The following is a 24,469-nucleotide window of genomic DNA, read 5'->3' as shown; positions in this document are numbered from 1 at the left end:
CTCGAACCCACAACCTCCCTGGAGCTGTGTGATTGATCTTTAAAAATATCCAGATATTTTTAAAAACAAAGCTTTTTTTTTTGTGTATTTTATTTCCTCCCATCCACACGAAAACTGCATTGTCAGTCATTAATAATGGAGGTTTTAAAAACACTCACCAAGGTACAGTTTTTTTTTTAAACATCACTGTTCTCGCGCGGACAATGAAAACTCAAACTGTGAAACTGCTATTCATTCCCTCTATAATGAATTACATAAATACATCTAGATTCAGTACATTCTTGACTTGCATAGTACACTACATAAGGAGTATGGAGTGATTAGGGATTAAACCTCTTTCACTCATGGGTTGTGGTGTTTTGATGTCTGTCTGGATGGGGCATGAGTGTTTTAGTCTGAATAAAATCGTCAGTTCTCAGTTCCTCCGTGTGTTAAAGCAGGACACCAAGCATTTAAGGCTGCTTATTAACCCTAGAAAGTCTGACTACTCTCTGCAATAAGGCTTATTTATACTGCCTTTCAGTATGTAAATGAACACATCCATGTCAAACCTTGTAACTGTCACTGCCAACATACTTCTTCGCATTCTTTATGTTGGCATTCCATCAATCAATCAATAAATAATTCAATATGATGGACATGAAGAAGCTGTTTCCCAGGGGGCACTTAAGTGCAGATTGAATTTCTGGGCTGTATTTGAATGATCTTTCTGACTAGACCAGCCTTCTCTCATTATGTATGCTCTCTTCCTCCGTCTTGTCATTTTTTAGAAGGTGCTGAGCTCTGGAGACTGCCCTCTAGAGGTGGGAGTCTGTGCTGAAGACATGGCTAATGTGCAGAGATTTAAGATGAGAATGGAGGAGAGAATTCACTTTTATCAGCTGCAGAGAGAGAGGGAGAACACTCAAGAGGAGGTGAGGAAAAATTCATCCTGAACAAACATTAAAACTAAACTGTTGAATAACATCAATGTTATACTTTCAACTAACAGACCAGTTAACTGATTAAAAATCTTAGTACTATATTCAATTTATTATATGTACCTAAAGTGTAACAAAGTGCTATAACAGAAAACCGTTATTTGGTCTTCAATTTCTACTATTTTAATTAGTAATCAGTTCGATCAGAAACACAAAAAAAGGAGAATTTGTTTAATTGTCTTTAGTAATCCCTGATTCCATGAAAAAAAAAGCAAAATTGTTGTTACACACATATTTTTAATCTTCTGAAATGTAGAAGAATTTAATTTTTCTAAGAAGAAATTTTGCAAATAAATAAACGGAAGAAAGTAAATAAAAGAATGCTATGCAGGAGATAGATTTAATCATGACATGTTGAGCTGGTGTAAAATCATTTGACAGATGGTCATCATTAATAAAAGGACACCAGTTGTGTGTTTGTTTGATCAGATATTTATAAAGCCTGTCTAATCAGATAGTAGTTCAGAGGTTGTAAGTCAATCAGAATGGCAGAGTATGATTAGGATTAAAGAACTGGATTAAAGCCAAATCCCAGGGGAAGGAGAGAAAGATCAGTAAAACATGTAAGAGTCGGGTTTTTCAGCATGGAGAACATGCTTGAGACCATTCAAATAATGTGGATTTTATGAATCATATGAGTAAAACACTGTATGGTCAAAGTTTTGTAGACATCTATTCTTTCAGTGTTTCCTCAAATAAATGATTTGAGGACTTTTAAGCTGCATGGCCACATGTTTTATGGAGCTTTTCCAATGCATGGTACTACCGTACTCCCACATCTCCCAACAAAATGTATCTGGTGTCATCTCAAAACCCTCGAACTGGAACGGCGGGATTTGGAAACCTCAACAATGGTGGTGGCGACATTAAGCATTGTTTACTCATCGTGTATTGTCATGTTGCTGTTGTTGTTTGGAACTGAAGACATCATCAGTTCAAACAGGTCAGTAGAGTTTGTTCCTTCCTTGTTGCAGTGTCCAGCCCTCACTGGACTCTTTTGTCAGCCACCGATCCAAGGGTCGTTTGAACCTTTTCAAAAGACCACTGTAATTTTACAAGATGCCATTGTGAGTCGGATAAAAACAAATTTGATCTCTGCTGCAACTGGAGATTTTACAGACAGTGAGTTTTTGCAGGGTGTCTGCATTGCGTGGCGTAGAGTGATGACTCTCTCAGGACAATCAGTGCTCTGCAAGGTTTACATGCCACTGTTTTGTTCCTACTAAACTCGCTTGGAACCATGAGAGAGCAGGCACTAAAAAAAGAACCCAGTTCCAGGACCAGGACCAAATTTACCTGATAGAGAAGCAGAAAAGCTGAGCTGAGTAGAGTAGTTACACAGCAGTGTAAAAATATCAATAGACTCCTGCTTTTCCAGGATTTCTAATGGATTATGAATTTAAAGATAGTTTACTCCTTTGTTAAAGTTTCTACTTATGTGTGTTTACCCTAACTGTTGGGACATTAGCTTTAAGGATATGATAGCATTCACCTAAACGATTAATGAGGTTGGTACTGGTGTTGGTGATTAGTTTTAGATCACAAACACCACTCCAACACCTCCCAGTGTTTAATGGATGGAGCTCCATGTCTTCAGAGAAGAGTCCACTCCAGTTTCAAAGCCTAATACTGTGAGGCTTATAACACCTATAAGCTGACATTTGGCCTTGGAGCTTTCTGTTATAATGGCCATGATTTTCCAGCTTTCTTCATGTTGCAGGGTGCCTACACACTAGACAACATAAGGACAGAGTGGTAGATGCATACGCATGCATCGCTTGTCCGTCTTGAAGGCGTGTACGTGGAGCAGAGTTTGTAGCTCAAAATGCGAAACATATTACAACGGGAAAGAAATGTGGGCTATTAAAAACTGACACACTGTGCCAGGTGAATCTTTATATTCTGCCAATCTGGTGTCATACAAAACTGGGAAAGTGTGCACTGCCCTGATTCACCTTTCCTCCATTCTGGATTCTGGACCATTCTGGTCGTCAGTCTGTGCAGCCCATCCTCATTTCTATTGGTTGACACATCAGAGTCTATTGCCGCAAAAGTTGAAAGGTTATGAACTTTTTTGATGCTTGATGGAGCATCGTTAACTGCATTAAGGCAGATTAGTGATCCGTCAGAGATGATGCAGCATCCTAACTGAAATACATCTGAGGAATGCGGTTCTGAAACCCCGTCACCTTCTAGTATGTAGGCACAATCGGTCATGTTGTGTTGCATCATAAATGAATCTACATGAAATGAATCTAGTCTTTATTAGGTACGTAATGTAGGGAAATATGTTTTGTCCAATTAAACAAGAATAGAAATGACTTTTAAGTAGCATTTTCTTTAAAGCACATATGCGCATACATACACTCACGCGCACACTCCTGCATGCAGTCCTGACCCATAATCAGATACACATACACACACACACGCGCGCGCGCAGAGTAGCACATCTGCTGAGATTCTGAAAAATAGACTGAGCCATCGCTGCTGTGACTGGAGGCTTTTCTCCAAAACACACACACACAGTCAGAGTTTTGCGTGGGCATGTGTAATTGTGTGTATCCTCAGGAAAAGAATAGCATCAGTTCTGCTTGAGATACAGAAGTTCTCTCTCTCTCTCTCTCTCTCTCTCTCTCACACACACACACACATTTTCTGTGTATGTTACTGTGATTTTTCTGCACTGTTATCAGCGGCATGGATAGACACAGTAATGGTTGGGTGAATAGATCGACAGTGAATTTTTTTGTTAGAGCTCAAAGCAATGAGTCAGTAGAGAAGAAATATAATGATGCATTTTCACAATAACACATCGTGCATCTCAATCAGAGACCAACATAAAAAAAAATTGCCAAGCAAAATATATAATCAGAAGCAAAAGATATGCAAAATTTTGTACCCTGCCTTTCTCCAAAACTACATTGTGCAGTTTAAGGTAAAGTAGTGGTGGTACCCCCAAGGGAACTTATTTAGTACCTTTAATTAGAGAATGTAATTGTCCCATATACTATTATAATTGCAGATTTAAAGTTGTTTTGATTTCATACACCCCACTTCATCTCCAGGACTTGTCTTTTGTTATTTTATTTTACACAGTTCTATAATGAAAGATTACAGATATCCCCCTCTTCTTCTGGAGAAGAGTATGTAATGAACCTTTAGGGAACACAACTGGACTTTACCACCACTGCTGTACCTTTTAAAGGTAAATTTTGTGACATTACTTGTACCATACCTTTTTCTCTGAGATTGTAAAGTAAAAGACAAACTAGAATTGCTTTAATCAATATAAGCTTCATAGTGGCTGCATATGCAGCAAGCTTCTAGCCCATAACATATGACATCGGGCCTGATGCCAACATTCAGGACTGAATCACGTGTAGTGGCCCACTGGGTGGTCAACAGACTATACCTGAATCGGTAATTTCATTGTGAATATAATGATGCTGATCGAAATACATCACGTGATGTTTCTCTGTGTCTCAGGTGTGTGAGGATGTGGAGCAGCAGTTGTGTGTGTGTGAGCTGAGTGTGGGGAGAGCGATTGCTGCCCTGCAGTGGGAGAAATCACAGAGAAGGATTAGAGCCCTGGAAACACACTCCGCACTTTTGTCCCTACAGAGTCTACTATTAGAGTACCTCTGGCAATCACCTGCAACACAGGAGCTCTCAAAAAGCATACACACACACAGCCTGGTGAGTATGCACGTGCACACCCCCGACATGCTATTACAACATCTACGAGATACACTGAAGCACAGAATGTGTGTATCAATTTGTCTGGATATTTTTGGATGATGGACTGTTTTAGTGTCAATGACAGCTTTAAAAACTCAGCAGCACTGCCATGTCTGATCCACTTGTACCAGCACAATACACACTAACCCCACCATAATTTCAGATTCACTGCAGTACCAAGAACGATCCTAGACTCAAATAACACCTGCAGAATGGGGGTCCTGACCAAAGTGGAATGACATAGTAAAGCCCAATTTATATTCTGTGTTGAAGCGCAAACCCTATGCTGTAGCCTGACACGCACCCTTTCCAGAAATGTAACTATGTGCTGTGTCGTTGCAGACCACAACGATTATGATTGGTCAGTAGTCAGACGGACATTGTTTAAGTTAAACTGAAGAAGTTCAGTTCCTCCACAAACAGAGAGACACAGACAGCAGCACATTCATGACAAGAGATTTCCTCAGACATGGTGTGTACATCAGGGATGAATAAAATGTTTAAACAAAGGAAAAATATGGACGTCTCAGAAAAAAAATGAGACCATTTATAAAGGTATAGATTTATAAAAGTAATACTACTACATCACTTCATTGTGTACTACATAGTGTAGAGGAAGGTGTTTGTGATTTAGCCCTAGTGTTGTGGCGGTGTAATGGGGGCGCTGAGGGTTGCAGACTGTGTCAAATCAACACAGAAATGTAAATTGGCCTCTTCACTTTTTTGGCGATATATTATCAATACACTGACAACAAATATTAATATATTTTTTAAGCATACAGGTGCTCTAAACAGACTCCACCTCCAGGCTGACTTACCAGACTCACTATTTTGACTTCATGTGGTCGGGCTATTCGATGTAAACCTGAGGTGAAAAAAAGAAACTTAGTTACAGTCCTGATTCAACTTAAAAGTCTGGGTGCCACTTTGGCATTTACAACAGCAAAGGTACAAACAAAATGGACAAAGACTGTGTGATGTGAAAGAAATGTCTTCTTAAAATTCCTTAAGATTCCATGCCGTGAACATACACCACATCCACAGAACTGTTCTGATTTCTTGCCATTTTACATGGGACTGATGACCCACTGAGACCAGGGGCCTCATTTATAAAACTCTGCATGGACTCTGGCGTGAAAGTGTGTGTGCACACAAAAGCCAGAAAATAGCGTGTGCCCAAAATAATTCACATATGTAAAATCCAAATGCTGCTTTCTCTTTATAAATCACAAACTTCAAAACGTGCGCAGGTGAACCAGCCTCATGTTCCTCCTCCGTAATGCCCACATTTACCTATTCATAGTCAATGTATTATATATTATAATAACCTTGTGCATACATAAATATGGGCTTCTCCTTTCATTGTTGAGTGAGAATGAAATGTTGGAGGCTGCGCTGTAATAGATGTTTTTTTCAGAGGTTGAGGTAAGGAAGAATGAGTGGTTTGGTGGCCTCAGTCATGGTATTACAAACAAATTCAATTTAGTTGAATGACAACATGTGGCTGCAGCAATAAACAGTGTTAAATCATCTCATTAAACAGTCATTATCGTTCATGGAAAAAAATCGTCATGATATCTGAAAACATGTTGTCGCCTTATTTGTCAGTTAGCTAGGTTTTGGTAGGGCCAAAAAAAAGATATGTCACACACTGTGTATCAGCCTCTTGCCTATTTATAGACCTATGACTATGTGCAAGTTACAGAGTTACAGTTATTTGAAACTATTATCAGCCCGTAATGAATTACTGTATATTTATTTTAATATCATTATAATAATAGTAATAATAATAAAGATGCGTGTATTCAGCAGCGGATAGAGCTGTTATGCTGTAATGGTATTCAATGCTTTAAATACATTCACAAACACTTAACTGCAGATTGTTTACTCTCTAGGCCTTAGAGGAGGCGGAACTTAAGTTGCAGAAGGCGGAGTCAGAGTGGGAGGAGTTAGCTTTTGGCTTTGAGAAGGTCGATGATGATGATAACGGTGAGACTGATGATGAGTTTTTTATTCTGGATAAAAACTGCAGGATGGCTGCAAACCTGCAGGAGGCCCTTTGTCAGAGAGAGGACCTCATACACACTCTAAGCGAAAGGTGAGACACAAACACACAGACACACATTCACACACATCTTCTGGGGTGTTTTTGAAAGCATAATTAGTTGACTGAAAAAAGTTGTTCATTACTAAGTAGCACTGTCTAAAAAATAATTACCCCTTTAATTAAACAAAGTGTAAACTAAGTGCATTTTATAATTTAAAAGGATTACACATTGAACCCCATTTCATGCAACTTTTTTTGGAATGTTTGTTTGTGTCTAGGTTTAGGAAGGCAAGTAGGAGGCAACAGGTTATGGAGGATCTGAGGAACCAGCTGGAGCTGAAGCGACTTTATACCCTCTGTGACCAGGTGACCCCACCTGTATTTGTGTATTTGTGTGTCTGTTAATTAGTGTGTTGGCCCTACATGACTACTAAATTTAAGTGCATGTGCAGGACTTAGCCTTATCTGCAGTGCTGGTGAAGTTCAGTGGTGTGTCAGTCCTGGTTCTCCAGGAGCTGCTTCGCCTTCTTCTCCCTACACTACCTGAAGGAGAACTACAGTCACTCATAGACGCATTGAGTCCTAAAGCAGGGTAATACACACACACACACACACACACACAAACACACACACAAGATGAAGCAAATATTTCTTTTAATATTTCTTAAATTATGCATCATGACTATAAAGGAAATTCAGGTTAAACACTAAGTAATTTGAGTGTGGGGTTGTGTTTAGCATAAGCTTCCTTCAGTTAGGTTATATCCAGGTAGCAAGTTTTGGTATTTTACATGACTGTAAATGAAAGGCCCGTCAGAAGAGACAAACGACTGTATCGGTCACTTCATAGTCCAGTATTAGCTCCTCTCAATGGCCCTCATTCTTCAACTGATCTTAAGAAGAATTTTCTTATTTATTTCTTTACTTAAAACTCACTTATGCATTTTTCATAAAGATTCTGACATTCAAAATAATTTTCTTAGCTGAGATTTGTTTTTAGATAAAAACAGAATAAACGGACACTTAAGAGCACAATATGTTTTTTTTTTCCACTTCTACACTTTTATAATATAATATTGTAGTATAATATTACAGGGTTTCAATTACAATAAGGGTGGGGGTGTTGGGTTTGATCCTTTTTTGAGATAGTATCGGTTCAACACAGAACACAACTTTTAGTGTCCAAATACAGGACAGTACTTTTTTACAGGATATTTTGGGTCTAAGGAACATTTACTTGGGCTGTAGCCCCCTTAAAACAGGTCTAATTATATCAGTGATTTGTAATTTGCTGTGGTTTCCATGTGTGCACACGGCCCTTTTATGGAGATTAGTGTGTGCATACTTATGCTTATTAGGAACAATGGGCAAGTGCCCATTCAATTTAATAAGACACTGAGATTCTTCATTATATGTGCACACCTGCGAATAACTGTTTTTTAAGAACACATCATGAAACTGTTGAAGATTTTTCTTAGGACCTGCTTCATACTCAAAAAGACTTATGCTGTTTTCCCCCTTGGAAACACTCACTACAGGCCTGGACATGCTTTTATTTAAGCTTCTTTGAGACCAAGTTTTTATGAATAAAACTGCATTAAACTGGATTGTCTGATGCAGGCGGACACCTGGATTCTGCAACATGCTGGTGGACAGACTAAAAAATGACATAATCAAGAGGAACCTTGCATCCTACTCTCAGCTCCCAGACAGAGAAACAGACAGGTTAGTGCAAAAGCTCTCTCGGTCATAGTCCTGATGAGTGTGTCCCAAAGAGAGGTTTAAGGTGGTCATGAAAATGAACACCATGGTTTACAGACACATGTGGTGAATCGGGAGTTTGTTTTACACAGTGCTAAGGGTGTTAAGAAGGTATTTTTTTATCAAATACAGGCAAAGATATATCATACACTTTGCAGCTAGCCTGATAATTACAGATGCAAATAAATTTTTTAAAGCAAATACAAATCTTTCACAAAGAATCCAAGACAAATTTCTGTGTTGTGTAAAAATCCAGCTGATCAAACATTTATTTTAATGGTTGAAGTTCAGTCTAATGTGCTTCAGGATGGACCTCCTGCAATTTGTTAACTCCTTTTTTTATGAGAGGGTCTGTGATCGAGATCATTGCTTGAATTTGTCATGAAAAATGTAAGGTGATAAAACAAAGCAGGGGGATACAAGTGTGAGGAGATTTTTTCAAATTTAAAAAGCATAAACAGAGCAATAAACACACACAACCTAAAGCAGATAATACCTTACAACCTAGAGCTGCATTCAATTATGACAAAAAACTGTAAAGCAATTAAAAGAGACACCAGACAAGGAATGGCAACGGAAACATGAAAGGGATGATGTAAAGAACACAAAGCAATGGAAACATACACCAACAATGTGAAAATCAAAAACAGACACAGGGAAACAAAACATAGCAGCACATAATGGTAATACAATAGAATCGTGCTTCAATATGAGCTTGTGGCTTGTTTCCCCCTCTTTCCTTTACTCTCAGATTTGACGTGAAGGTTCCACTGTGTTAAAAATTCATTGCTGAGGAAATTTGGGAGAAATGGAAAAAGTATATCTCTCAGAAACGGCCTTCCTTCATTTGATGATGCTTTAGTGTATATTTATTTTCTTATTTTAATGCATTGATTTTATTTAAAGAAGAGAAAGAAGAAAAGAAGGAACTTAACAGCGCCCCAAATTCTGTTTTTAAATTCTCTTGAAAAAAGAAAGATTCATTATTTTGAAAAAGAATCTAAACTATTTTCACATGTAAAAAACTGTTGTTATGTGTTTGGAGATGTGATTCTTAATAGGAAAAATGTTTAAAAATTAATTTGTCCCCCTATACATAATAGAATAACTGTGAAAAACAGGTGCAATATATTTATCTCAACCATTCTATTAAACCTACTAGATATATATAGTCCTCAGACGGGTGTGAGATGAAGCTAAATATTTGCTGTTTAACAGATTTTTCATGATGCAACCTTCTCTTTAGACTCCTGAAGAAGAAGCAGAACCTGATAGAAAAGCTCTTCCCCATCGCTCCTGCCACACCTTCTAAAAGCAAACCAAAGGTTTCAGAGCAGGAAAATGAGCGACCAAAACCCTCTGCTGCAAAGCAAACAGGGAGCAGCAGCCAGTCGGTCTCTGAACCTGTCAATGCCAAAGAGGAATCTGCCATTGGTCCTGCGCCCCTGATGGGAGATGCCAGAGAGGACGTGTGGCCTGAAGGTATCACCTGTGGTGATGAGGTGGGTGTAGCCCTTGAGAGTCCAACATCTGGAGAGAGATTGTTTATTTCCCGTATCCCAACACCAGCAAACCTGGAGACCAGCTCTCAAACCTCACTCCACAGTCGCAGGAAGAAAAGAAGCTTCCTCAAGTTTAAAAAAGGGACAGTGGCTCCTCTAGAAGATACTTGAAGGAGGGAGACAGCAATTAGACAGTGTTTGAATTTGTGATAAAATATATCGTAAATATGCATTACATAAATTTCATAATCCATTATTATGAGTAGGATTGATATATTAACTCTGTGTGGAAATTGCCAACATAATTGCCATCATAGCCACCACTGTCTGTCACAGACGTTCAAACTTCAGGCAACAACAGTGGATGTGGTGGTCTATTTCTTTGAAAAGAAAAAAACTATAAAAGAAATAATGGAAAATTATTGCAATATAAACCAAGTTCCATTTTTTCCACACTTATATTTAGCACCAATAAATATGAGCAGAGACTGCACCAACACTCAATTCTTGCTTGAACAAGAATTTGACTAAGGTTATACTACTCCATAATTCTGCATTCACAGTCAAGCTCAAAAATATTCACCCCAAAGCCAAATTTTAATTTCCAAGTTTATATTTGATTGGTTGGTTTATTCTGGCTGGAAATTAGGTATAAATGAAAAACTGTCTCTTTGTTTGCTTTTACATTTCTATGAAAATAACATGTCCAGAATGATTAATTCCTTTTCTCAGTAATCAGTAGCAAAGCTTCTATTTTCCATCAAAGCAATCAAACAATTCTTATATTTGCTAATAACATATTTTCATGTATCCACTGGGATTTTGGACCAGTGTAATGCTCCAAATCTTTTGCAATGATTGTCAGTTCTTTGAGGTTGGAAGGCTCCTGAAATTTTTGATGGGATTCAGGTCTGGACTCTGGCTGAGCTGCTCCAAAATGTTGAATATTTTTTCCTGATAATCATTCATTTCCCTGTATTATGAGGAGTACATTGCACAACCGAAGGTCCTCAGGAAGTTCTTTGGTTTTAGTCATGAGATGAAATGCACAAGTAACTTATTAGAGAACTAATGCTTCATCAAATGTCTCGATTTATAAATGATTAGAATGTGACTCAATGTGACCACTTTGCATGGTAAAAGTTTACCACTTTAAATGGTAAAATGTTTGCATTTTCTCAAAAAAATTGAGACATTTTCAAGTCTTGAGTATGCTTTTACATCTCTAGCACAGTGTCTTACCATATTTTGTCAATTTTAATGTCATTTCCAGCATTAAAACAAACCCTTGAATCAAATACATTTCACCAGAAAACAAAGGTTGCCATAAGTGTGAATAATTGTGCTTTGCTAACACATCTGTGAGCATGTGCATAACATGAGCACATAGGGGCAATATCATACAAAAGAAAGTGGCACATTTTTCCTCTTTCTCACTCTTTTCATTCATTCATATTTTCTCCAAGAATAATGTTTTTTGAAGATACAAGATCATACAAATGTGAATTTTCAAACATTGCCTAGCCAATCCATTGTTTTAGCACTAGGCCTGCTGTAGGTTGTATGTTCTTTGGGTCTTGACTTGAAAAAAGATAATTGCAGACAAGATTGCAAAAAATTTGGGTTCTTCACCCTCTATGGTACATATTATTTTGACAAGATTCTGGGAATCATGAAAAATATCAGTCTAAGGAAGGCAAAGCTGAATGTTTAATGTGTGACCTTTTAGTCCTCAGATGGCATTGCTTGAGAAACTGTAATATGCAAGATTCGGCAATTAGTATCCTCAGTTCCCAAATGATTATTAAATAATTAAAAGGTAAGGATACAACACAGTGATAAAAAATGTCTCTTTGTACATTTGTCAGTTAAATACAGGTTCTAGGGATTTAAAACAAATTTAACAGATTATTATTATTTATTTTTATTTTTTTTAAATGTATAAAAAACTTTGATTTTCTGATTATTCAAGTAGGAAGTAACTTCCTATTTGAGTATTTTCTGAATAGATAATTTAAAATGTTTCCTCAAGTTAAAGAAGAAATTTACTACTATAATTTCTACTTGACTTTAGTATTATTTTAAAGGAAAAGTATGGATTTTGGCCACTCTACTCAGCAATGTTCCCATCACACAAGGCTCCTCTGAGTCAAGTGAAGGTAGTCACTGCGTCTTTTCAAACATCCACTAACACAAAGTCCACAATGTCCTTAGACAGCTCTGTTTGGAGAATATTAACTACCCTTTCTTTCATGTTACAGATGCAAGTGTTAACTTGCATCACACTGAAAGATGTGAGGGAGAGAGAGAGACATTCAAAAGGATATGATTAATTAATCAAATGGAAAGACTGAAAGGAACATTTTGGCGTAAAAGCAGACAGTTTTCTGCTTCCCACAGATGTGGTCAGTCAACAAGGCTAACCTAGGATCAAAAACATATTCATAAATTCATTCACAAAACATCTCCTGCATAACAAACTTCCTCCAGCTCTTCATTAATGTGATGCAGACTGGTTAGGATAGTTTGGGAAGGAAATGTGAGCAGAAAATCTTGGCTCAATTAAAAATTGGCTCAATCATTTTCACTTCTCTCTATCTCATAGTGGATTTGTGGTGAGGGCATTGGAGCAGATTGGATGCTGTCTTCATCCAGGTTGATGTTGAACATTGGTGGATGTTGAGGGGACTTCATTATTCCCTTAAAAAAAGTGTGCCCTTATTTCCGCTGAGCCGTTTGTGTTTTGGGCAGTACTGTGCTCAATAAATTCTACTGCAGTTCACAGAAATAAACAGCCTATTTCCAAAACAGCGTATTTGTAGAGTGTGTCATTAATCAGGGATGAAAAAAACCCCCGGAGGATTGTGATCTATTAGCAAATTTGGAAGAAACTTTCATTTGCATTAGGCACAGTCATTTGGGCCTTAGATTTTTAATGAGATATATCTGTAGATCCCATAAGATCTAATTCATCCATGACCCTGTTAATTATGTAGCCTGCAATCCAAAGAAAAGACTGAAATGAGAAACATGTGCCATTTCAAACAGGACACAAAAATAAAACAAAGAGTGAAATGTGAAACATTCTGTGAGAACTTTGGTCTGAAACTGTTCTTTCTCAGTGTTTACATTTGACTTCTTTATGTTCAGTGTCGTCTTCACTAAAGCCAAGCAAAAGATTTAAACAAAAAAGATTATCAAAAAGAAATGATGAACAGAATTAAAAGAAAATAAATATAATCGATAGAGGCAAGGTCATGAATATCAATTTGGATTAATTTTCGATTAACTGTCCAGCCCTAGACCCAAACAGGACAGAGCCTCCTCTGTTGCAAGGATTATTAGTAACAGATGTTACTAATGGTTTAGTTTTGTCTCCTCTGTCCCAAGGACTTTCTCCCAGAAGCATTGTGTATTTTACATTATAAGGAATTCCAGTCTGGATTTTATTTTTATATTTACATTTCTGCAGGGAAGTCTTCCTGGAGCCCACTGTCAATCAAAAAGGGATGGTTGGTGCGATCAGACACTGATTGACTAGACCTTTGAGTTTTGGAAACTTTTTTAGGTCTTTGTCTACTATTCCCACTCTCCTTCTCTTTAATCTGGAGTCAGTTTTCCTCACGAGACTGTGTCCAGGGCAGTTGGCTGCAGCCCGATGAACCATATACTTCTTTGCGATTGTAGGCACATGAACATCAAGCAGCTTGGAGACAAACTTCGCTTTTACCTTTCAAATGCTTGTCTATAATTTTCTTTCTGATTTCCTCAGACAATTTGTTTTCTGTGCTCCATGTTCATTGTGGTGCACTTGATGATACAAAACAACTGACTATTTTTCTCAATTTAAATTGACATGAGTATGGTCTATAGTAATAATGCAGCCAATAGATAAACTGTGAGAGTAAAGAGATATTGAGATATTAAATATAGTGAATTATCACTGTGAATGTATTATTTACAAATGTAATTTTGGGGAAAAAGTAAATTAATCCCCCTGTTGAAAATGAATTTAACTGAAAAAAGTACAAAATTACAACCTGATTGTATAAATACAAACATATTTAAATTGTAATCAACAGCCAGATTTTTACGTGAAATCATTTAATTTCTATGTATTTTAGTCAGTTACATAAATGTTCAACAGAATTAAGGTTTTAACACATTTTATAGAAGAATATCATTTTGGAAACTGATTGACTGTGTTTGAACAATTCCTGTAAAGCTGGATGGATGAGTGTGTGTTCCTGAGAGCAGATGGAGTTGAAATCAGGTCAGTGTTTGGGCTTTTGGTGATTCTCTGAGTGGAAAGTTTGCACTCCTCCAGAGAGTCGATCGGCAGCAGAGCCAAAAAAATGCACCACAGGATCGCTGAGCTCATTTAAAGCAGTGGTCCAGCTCTGTCTAGGGGGTCTCTCTCTCTCTCTCTCTGTCACATACACACACATCACGTTATTTACCGAATACTCAGGAGTTCAGCCCCTCATCCCTCAGCCTGTGAAGAGGAGTAATAGTCTGGTTCTGGTTATGTGAAACTCAAAGAGAAAAAAAAAGAGGTTTTCTCTTTCTGTATGTAAACTACAGGCCTAGAGTATGGAGTCAAAAAAAGAAACCTCACATTACTTTAAATGTTTTAAGAGTAAAATAAATTTTCCAACAACAGACATGTATACTGACATCTAGGTTTACAAAGATAGTATTATTTAAGTGTCCCATTCTATTGTTTTTATTAATGTTGATTTTAAGGAGCTAAAGATTTGGATTACTGATAATATCAGCATAAATAATTTTAGGTATAAATGCTATGATCACTTCTCAGTCACATCTCTCAGTCAGCAAGACCAAACTGCTTTATGTCTTGAGGATTACAGCTACCCAGTGGTTTCCAGGCCTTGTATGATGCAATTTGTTAGCAGTGACAGTGCCTATTACAGCTCAGTCACAACGATTTAGAAGCTGTAATATTAAGAATACACTAAAATAAACTACCTAGTGTTGATTTAAGTATTAAATGTATTAAATTAATATTATATATTCTTAAGGATGTATGATTCTCTTTACACTACACTTGCAGACCATGTCTTAGCTTCAGGTGTGTTAAAAAATATAATAAATCACAGCATTGTTTTCTCTATAAAAGGGTGACAGACAGGAACCTTCAGAAGAAATCAAATATGCAATCACTGTTTGTAATAATGTAACCATAAAAGAATATCTAAATATAAAAGTAAAGTCCATTCCTAATATATCTCAACATGAGTGTGCATGGTGGTGGTGGGGGATAAGGGGTGGGTGTATTTGGGAAAATGATTCTGCCCTTTCAAAATACAAAATGTCAACTTGTTTGAGTTAAAAAGGTCCAATTATCCGGGACAAGAAACAGAGCACTTTAGTGACCTTTACCACAAGCACTTTCTGGCCACTCAGATACAGCACACATTCCTGTCCCTAACCAGCTGAGGATGGACGGAGAGTACAGCATCAAAATAAGGCCAGATTAATTTAATAATAATAATAATAATAATAATAATAATAAATTGTATTTATAAAGCAATTTTCAATGTCCTAAAGACAGAAAAATAAGTTGAATGCATGAACAAGAAATCAAACAGTGGAAATGAGTGTTCTGTTATGTTAATTACGTTAATATTTCTGTATTTAACTGTTCAATTTCTGTCGTGAATAGTGTGTTCTCAATATTCATCCTTAGACACTTCAGTTACACATCTCTCCAGACAGTTTTGGCCTTCATTTGATGTGAGGACCTGACCTAATAAGCCTTTGTCCAGTAAAAACATGACAAATAAACTGGAGTAATATGAGCACCCCCCAGAAAGAAATCCACATACTCCACTACATCATCACGTTCAGCCAAAGGGGCAAAATTAGTAACTTCAGTCTTTTTGTCTTTGAGTTAAAATATTGCCGGACCACCTACCAGGCCGGCCTAAAAGAGGCATTTTTGTTACTGACTGACAGACCTAATGTTGATTATGAATGAGGAATTATTTCACCATCTGTTGTTAGTTCAGACAAATTTTACATAGTGCTTTTCCACCAACGACGGAACGGTTCCAGTTTGTGAACGAAATTTGGAAACATTCTGTGCGTTTCCACAGACAAAAACTTCGCAAACGAGAACATTTTTTTCCCAAATGAAACTGAAATAAAGTAGGTTCTTAAGCATGAACCATGGATTTATTTGGGGGTGTGTTGAGGTTTAAGAAAGAGCTCAGCACCTTAATACAGCGTCATCGCCCAGCAGAGCTGGACGGAGTCTTTTACAAATTTTCATGTGAATAAAACATAGGTAATAAAAGAGAAACATGCTTTTGTGTTTGTGTGTTTCTGGGGCTGTGTTTGGCTCTGCATCACTTACATTATTCCACTGTTAGGACTGCTGAATTTGTCTATCATGTGTGTGTGTCTTTGCCTGACATATTGTAATGGGAAGTCGTGAGGAAACATTTTGTGGCATTAGTGTGTTTATAAAACTCCATTTAGCTGCTCACAACCAAATTAAACTTCATGCACTTTACTCTAACCAGTTACATTGAATAAATAAGTAATAGTAATTCTTAAAATCAACTAAATGTTCTTGGTCGTCTTTGTTCTTTGGATACAGCTGTGTGAAATGCAGTGAGTCCAGGATAATACTATCACTTGATAATATGCTGTGCTCAGCAGTAGTTTTACTAAAAAAAATTTGTTCAGATGCTTCATAATTTATTTGCATGTTTAAAAAAAACAACCAACACACCAAACAAACAAACAAACAAAACCTCACACCTTTGAGAATGACACTGTATGTGTAAACATAGACAACAGCTGAAATATCAGCATTCTGAATAATCACAAATCTAAATATTAGCCTAAACCTGATGCGTATAATTTCTGTCTTCACAGTTCTTATTCTCAGTTATCAGTCCGTCACACAGATGCATAAAATTTATTTGACAGAGATTTATATTCAGCACAGAGTAAAAGAAGTATCAGATGCATAATCAGACGAATGCTACAGGAGTCAGCAGAGCAGGGTACAGACAAAAAGGGTGGCTACTGCTAATGCTAGCTAGGCTACACAGCTACATTGGTGACACACTGATGCACTCAGTCAGTCAGTTTTACAAACCTCTCACACTCCAAAACACACTCTGTAAGGCAAAGGGTCTGGTTTTGTGCTGTGAATACTCCATGCTGTATGTATGTTTTGAGGATGTTACTGTGTTCAGACAGAGGTCAGCATGTTTCCTGTTTCTCTAAAGCAGGAGGACTAAAGAAGGTCAGAGTGGACAACAGAGTTCAGTTTTAGCTTTTGCTCAGTTTTAGCCATGGTCTGTTTTACAGCACTGTGCAAAAGCCTTAGGCTAAAATAATGTGTCTTCTCAAGCGTGGTGCTTGTATAAAATTACATAGAATTAAAATAAATACAAAAATCCAACACAAGTGAAAAGATTTTTAGATCTAAAAATAGCAGCTGTGTTGTGAGCGAGTGTGGAGAACAAAGTGTGTTTCCAGATGTTCTCTTTTATAGTATGGATTTGTTAAATCCACAGAACACTTGATTTAACATAATGGATAATAACCTCAAATAATACTGGACTGTCTTGTGGAAAAGGGTTAAACCAACACATTCTCTCTCTCTCTCTCTTACACACACACACACACACACACACACACACACTGACTGGAATAATGGGGTTGGGTTTATTCTAATATTAGGACTTTTTGAGCAAATAAACACTTACAGTTCAGATAAATAGATTTTAAAGCTAATTTTCTCAACTAAAACATTTGCACAGTGCTGTAGTTGGTCAGTTTAATCTGTGTGTAAGTATTAGCTCTGGTATTCAGTGTCTCTTTGAGGAACACTGTTGTTGTTGTTGTTGCCATTGTGTCCGTCCTGCAGTTTGTCTTGTGCTGACAGAGATGTTTTATTCACACTGTCACCCTGCTTCTTTAACCTGAAAAAGAGAGAAAGGAATAAACACCAGTGGTATACGAAGTTCGCAGATCATGTTCTTAAAATAAAGTATAGATACCCAGGGTAAAATAATCAAGTAAATGTTCTCAGTTAAGATTTTCACTTGAGTAAAAGTACAAAAGCATTTCTGTTCGGATGTACTTGAGTATGAAAAATAAAAGTATCATGATTTATTATGGCTCTATTATCATTTTTCTAACAAGACTCTTGATTAATTGATTAATTACTCAGTTTTGGGAAAAATACTTAAAAATCACTCTTGGTTCACCAATATTTCCATGCAATATGATTATTTATTCTGACACTGATATAAAGGCAAACATTTTCCATTAGGTGAAACAGAAATGCAGTGAAATTGCATTTTGCATACAAGCAGTTTGGGTTTATGATTTATTGGCAACTTGGTTACAAATTCAATTTAATTAAAAAAAATGTAAGCATAGACCTTCATACATAGGCATAGGCATAGGATTTTCATACATTCATTTGGCATATGCACTCCCGGTGGCACTTAATTCTGCTACAGTAACGCTGAACTGGAGAGCACTGTTTAAAGCAGCCCACTTTTCACACAGTGTGTGCTGTATACTGACTGATGTGATAACATTATGGGGGAAAAATTGTGGCCAAACCTTAAAACCATGTAATTTCAGGGTTTCTTCACTCTAATGTGTTACATTCAGAAAACAGAACGGCTGAGACTGTATTTATATTCAGCCAGAAAAGAAATCTGAGAAATGTATTGCATTCAGCTCCATATTGTAGGCTAAAATCTTTTTTTTTCTTTTAATCTGAAAGAGTTTCTGGTTAATGAGATGGGTGTGAACTGATTAGACCCATTTATTTAATATTCATAGCTGTAAAGTTTAAAGCACTTGAGCAGTGGAATATTCATCAGAGCATGAATTAGAGCAGCAGAATCAAACAGCCTAAAGCTTAGCTTGCATACTTAACACAGCATTACAACACGCACACACACACACACACACACACACACACACACAGAGAGAGAGAGAGAGAGAGAGAGAGAGAGAGCGAGAGAGAGAAAGAAGATAAGGGAAACTAATGTGAGAAAATTGAAGTGGGAAAACCGCTCATTCAACCATTTTGTGCACACACACTGGGAGAAACAACAAACCCCCACAATACACTCATTAAATGTACCATAGAGTACATTTATTCTGTATTTTAAAGTATGTTATATTATAATTATGTTAAATAATGCTATATTGAATGTATGTTCAGTGTGAAAAATGCTGGCTGAACTGATAGTTACAGCCCTGGGACTTGGCCTTAGAAAGAAACAACCACCTGTTTTGTCTTAATTGCTGATTTCAGAAATAATTTAATGAGGTCTGCTATGTACAGCGAGGCAGAATTACCCTGCAATTGCAAACGCATGCACAAAATGAGAGAGATGAAGAAAAAGAGTGGCACGAACACCAGAAGAGAGAGAGACACATTTACTCAAAACAAAACAGTAGGTACTTATGGAAAGAGATAGGCTTGTTGCTGATTGGATGATGCTCATGTCAGTAGTGATTAGGGTTTCACTCCCAGTCGATTCATCACCTCCAAAGCCTCTGGGGGTTGGGATGTAATTGAAGGTTGGGCCAATGATTTAAAAAATCTGTAGTAGATTTAGCCACAGGTGAATATTAAATCAGGTACTGAGGTAGATTATTTCTTTCTAGATGACAACCACCACTCTCACTCATCCCAATATTATATGGAGCTGCATCACTCCTGATAACACAGTTACACTCTTTCTCACCCCTCTCACCATGTGTGCCATTGGGCACAGTGACCTTAGGCACATGTGGCTGCTCCAGAGTGTCCCATTTCATTTCATGCTTTCTAAACATAGTTTCTCCAGTTTATTCATTGCCAGTTCAGCCTGTTCCAGGGTCTCCCCCACACTGCCAGGCTTGGAGAGTGAAGGCTAGTTTCATGCTTTTCTGTGAAAATTAAACAAGCTCTGTGTATACAGATGAACATCTGCATACTCCATAGGTGCACCTACAGAAACAATCACTAATCAATAAAATCCTGCCTAAAGTGGTTAAGTTTATTTATTTCAGTAATTCCATTCAAAAAGTGAAACTTGTATATTATACTCATTCATTACACACAGACTGAAGTGTATTTCAAGTGTTTATTTCTTTTAATTTGATGATTATAACTGACAACCAATAAAAACCCCAAATTCAGTATCTCAGAAAATTAGAATATTGTGAAAAGGTTCAATATTGAAGACACCTGGTGCCACACTCTAATCAGCTAATTAACTCAAAACACCTGCAACGGCCTTTAAATGGTCTCTCAGTCTAGTTCTGTAGGTTACACAATCATGGGGAAGACCGCTGACTTCACAGTTGTCCGAAAGATGACCATTGACACCCTACACAACAAGGCAAGACACAAAAGGTTATTGTAAAGAGGCTGCTGTTCACAGAGCTCTGTGTCCAAGCACATTAATACAGAGACGAAGGGAAGGAAAAGATGTGGTAGAAAAAAGTGTACAAGCAATAGGGATTACCACAACCTGGAGAGGAATGTGAAATAAAACCCATTCAAAAATGTTGGGGAGATTCACAAAGACTGGACTGCAGCTGGAGTCAGTGCTTCAATACCTACCAACACACAGACATATTGTCAGGAGCGAGGGGCGGATTGAGGGAGGCGGACGCACTCGCTAAAACACAGCTTTTTAATAAAGGAAAACAACAAAACAGAGACCTTAACAAAACGAAAACAAACAGGGAGCTAACCAGGCTAAACTAAACAAGGGGAGCTAAACAGGGCAAACGGGACTGACAGACTAAAGACAAAACGAAGGAACGAGAGAGGAAAAGAAACTACGACACGAAACAACGACTAGGGAAACAGACACGGAGAAACTGTGGAGACAGACGGACAGACTCGAAAACACGACCGACTAGACATGAGAAAAGAGAAATGAGAAATGTACGACAAACAGGACGTGACACAAGAGGGCTTAAATACAGACACAAACGAGACACACCTGGACAGATAACGAGGACGGGCTGACACATGACACGGACGAGGAGGCGGGACGAGGGCGGAGACAAGGATATAAACAAAACATAGCCATGTGCGAATAAAGCACATGGCGGGGACAACAGACTGACGGGACGAAGGCGTGACAGATGCCCCCCCCAAGAACGCGCAACTCCCGGGCGCGTACTCCTAAACCCCCCAGGAGCTGGCACTGGAGAGGGCACGGAAAACAAGACAGGACAACAAACCAACGGGTGACAGGACTCAGGACAGGACGGGAACAGACACAGGAGCTGGGGACACGACAGGACCGAATATACGAGACGGGACATGGGACATGACAGGAGACTGACAAAGGGGGGCAGCAAGAGACGAGAACGGACTGGACAGGACAGGAGTGGACACATGGGACTTGACAGGGTTTTTGACATTGGACATGACACTGGATGGAAACAGGGACTGGACAGAAGACGGGACAGGTGACAGAACTTGGTGCTGGGACTGGACGGGAGCAGAGACTGGTGACAAGACACTGGACAGGATAGGAACGTTAGACTGGACAGGGGTACGTGACTGGACAGAAGACAGGACAGGTGACATGACTTGGTGCTGGGACTGGACGGGAGCAGAGACTGGTGACAAGACACTGGACAGGATAGGAACGTTAGACTGGACAGGGGTACGTGACTGGACAGAAGACAGGACAGGTGACATGACACTAGACTGGAACGGAGACGGGACTGGAGACTGGACAGGGGATTGGAAGGGAAACTGGACCGGAGACAAGACAGGTGACTGGACATTGGACGGATACGGGAACTGGACGTGAGACAAGACAGAGGGTTGAAACGGGGACTGGACAGGACTAACAGGGGACTGGACAGGAGACAAGACAGAGGGTTGAAACGGGAACTGGACAGGACTAACAGGGGACTGGACAGGAGACAAGACAGAGGGTTGAAACAGAGACTGGACCGGAGACGGGACTTGAGACTGAACAGGGATTTGAAACAGAGACTGGACCGGAGACAAGACGGGTGACTGGACATTGGACGGATACGAAGACTGGACATGACTAACAGGGGACTGAACCGGGGGTTGAAACATAGACTGGACAGGGCTGACAGGGGACTGGACATGAGACAAGACAGAGGGTTGAAACGGGGACTGGACAGGACTAACAGGGGACTGGACATGAGACAAGACAGAGGGTTGAAACGGAGACGGGGCTTGAGACTGGACAGGGATTTGAAACAGAGACTGGACAGGGCTGACAGGGGACTGGACATGAGGCAGGACAGGAGACTGGACTGGACTTGGTAGGGGAACAGGGACCAAGACGTTTACGGGGACAGACATGAATACAGTAACAGGTACAGGGATAGAGACAAAGGCTGACACGGGTACTGGGACAAGGACAGAGACGGGAACCATGACAGGGACAGACAAGGGAACCAAAATAACAGGGCGGTGCCCAGGACTGGCTAATGTCTGTGTGGCAGTCTGAGGAACCAGCCTGGGCACAGTTCTGGGGATCGGCCCTGAAGTCCTTCGGGCCGACCTACGGACATGGACAGGAGAGGCCGTAGCCACAGTCACGGGGACAGGAGAGGCCGTAGCCACAGTCACGGGGACAGGAGAGGCCGTAGCCACAGTCACGGACACAGGAGCGGCGGGCGCCGCCGCAGTCACGGACACAGGAGCGGCGGGCGCCGCCGCAGTCACGGACACAGGAGCGGCGGGCGCCGCCGCAGTCACGGACACAGGAGCGGCGGGCGCCGCCGCCGTCACGGACACAGGAGCGGCGGGCGCCGCCGCCGTCACGGACACAGGAGGGGCGAGTGCCGCCATCACGGGGACTGGAGCGGCGGGTGCCGCCATCACGGGCACTGGAGCGGCGGGTGCCGCCATCACGGGCACTGGAGCGGCGGGTGCCGCCATCACGGGCACTGGAGCGGCGGGTGCCGCCATCACGGAGACTGGAGCGGCGGGTGCCGCCATCACGGACACTGGAGCGGCGGGTGCCGCCATCACGGACACTGGAGCGGCGGGTGCCGCCATCACGGACACTGGAGCGGCGGGTGCCGCCATCACGGACACTGGAGACCCTGCGACGACGTCCACGGAGGCAGGGGAACCTGCAGCGACGTCGTCCACGGAGGCAGGGGAACCTGCAGCGACGTCGTCCCTGAAGACAGGAGAGGCGCGCGCCGCGCTCTCGAGGACAGGGGTTTGTGCTGCTCGCCGGGCTCGCGCTGGAGCTGTAAAGGGTTTAGGGGGTTTCACAGGCGCACCCATTAGATCACCTCGAGGTGCGCCCCTGTTAGCCTCAGACCTCAGAGCTACGGAGGTGAGGCTAACAGCCCCTACCCTTAACGCCCCCCCAAAAATTTCCCCGGACCTGAGGGGGTAATCCTCCAGCGAGGGGGGAACTCCAGCACGGTTCTTCCGCCGACTCTTTCGATTCCCGCTGGCGCAACTACTCGATTCCCGAGTCGACTCCTCCGCTATAGGATCCGGAGCAGCGCCAGGCAGGAGCTGGAGCCGGCGACTCCATTCCGAGGCCGCTTTCAAAGCCTCCCCCACAGGATCTTTGGGGCCTGTGCGGAATGGAGTCCGGCGAACGGCACATCCCTTGAGATAATAGTCTGTGCTAGCTGCGTCCTGGAGGTCGTACATTCTGTCAGGAGCGAGGGGCGGATTGAGGGAGGCGGACGCACTCGCTAAAACACAGCTTTTTAATAAAGGAAAACAACAAAACAGAGACCTTAACAAAACGAAAACAAACAGGGAGCTAACCAGGCTAAACTAAACAAGGGGAGCTAAACAGGGCAAACGGGACTGACAGACTAAAGACAAAACGAAGGAACGAGAGAGGAAAAGAAACTACGACACGAAACAACGACTAGGGAAACAGACACGGAGAAACTGTGGAGACAGACGGACAGACTCGAAAACACGACCGACTAGACATGAGAAAAGAGAAATGAGAAATGTACGACAAACAGGACGTGACAAAAGAGGGCTTAAATACAGACACAAACGAGACACACCTGGACAGATAACGAGGACGGGCTGACACATGACACGGACGAGGAGGCGGGACGAGGGCGGAGACAAGGATATAAACAAAACATAGCCATGTGCGAATAAAGCACATGGCGGGGACAACAGACTGACGGGACGAAGGCGTGACACATATACAAGACGTCTGTATGGGTTTCAGCTGTCGCATTCCTTGTGTCAAGCCACTCTGAGCAAGAGACAGGGTCAGAAGCGTCTCGCTTCGAAAAAGGACTGGATTGCTGCTGAGTGGTCCAACATTATGTTCTCTGATGAAAGTAAATGTTGCATTTTGTTGTGAAAAATAATTTTATTACTTTGTGTTAGTGGACAAATATCCTTAAATGATTAGTTAAAATTAAGCATTTATAAT

General features: G+C 40.2%; 2 protein-coding genes across 5 annotated transcripts in view; one reads left to right on the top strand and one right to left on the bottom strand.

The window, feature by feature from the left end:
- Positions 1 to 11,929, top strand: part of LOC136665450 (limbin) — a 32,206-nt gene extending 20,277 nt beyond the window's left edge. For all 3 annotated transcript variants that reach the window (XM_066643089.1, XM_066643091.1, XM_066643088.1), the window contains exons 17-23: positions 771 to 914; positions 4,467 to 4,676; positions 6,614 to 6,816; positions 7,044 to 7,131; positions 7,218 to 7,357; positions 8,386 to 8,490; positions 9,773 to 11,929. In XM_066643089.1, coding sequence (XP_066499186.1) covers positions 771 to 914; positions 4,467 to 4,676; positions 6,614 to 6,816; positions 7,044 to 7,131; positions 7,218 to 7,357; positions 8,386 to 8,490; positions 9,773 to 10,199 — 1,317 coding nt within the window. In that variant the 3' untranslated portion in view covers positions 10,200 to 11,929. The remainder of the gene's footprint in view (positions 1 to 770; positions 915 to 4,466; positions 4,677 to 6,613; positions 6,817 to 7,043; positions 7,132 to 7,217; positions 7,358 to 8,385; positions 8,491 to 9,772) is intronic.
- A 4,859-nt stretch (positions 11,930 to 16,788) lies between these two features.
- Positions 16,789 to 24,469, bottom strand: part of LOC136664969 (serine/threonine-protein kinase 32B-like) — a 45,210-nt gene continuing 37,529 nt past the window's right edge. The window contains exon 12 of one of the 2 annotated variants that reach the window (XM_066642495.1): positions 16,789 to 17,992. In XM_066642495.1, coding sequence (XP_066498592.1) covers positions 17,866 to 17,992 — 127 coding nt within the window. In that variant the 3' untranslated portion in view covers positions 16,789 to 17,865. Of the gene's footprint in view, positions 17,993 to 20,184; positions 20,414 to 24,469 lie in introns of those variants that run through there. The other variant, XM_066642496.1, reaches the window with a different exon arrangement.

Source organism: Hoplias malabaricus, chromosome 13 (assembly GCF_029633855.1).
Source record: "Hoplias malabaricus isolate fHopMal1 chromosome 13, fHopMal1.hap1, whole genome shotgun sequence".
In the NCBI taxonomy this organism is placed as follows: Eukaryota; Metazoa; Chordata; class Actinopteri; order Characiformes; family Erythrinidae; genus Hoplias; species Hoplias malabaricus.
The sequence above is the reverse complement of the archived record's forward strand: the minus strand, read 5'-3'. Positions and strand labels throughout refer to the sequence as shown.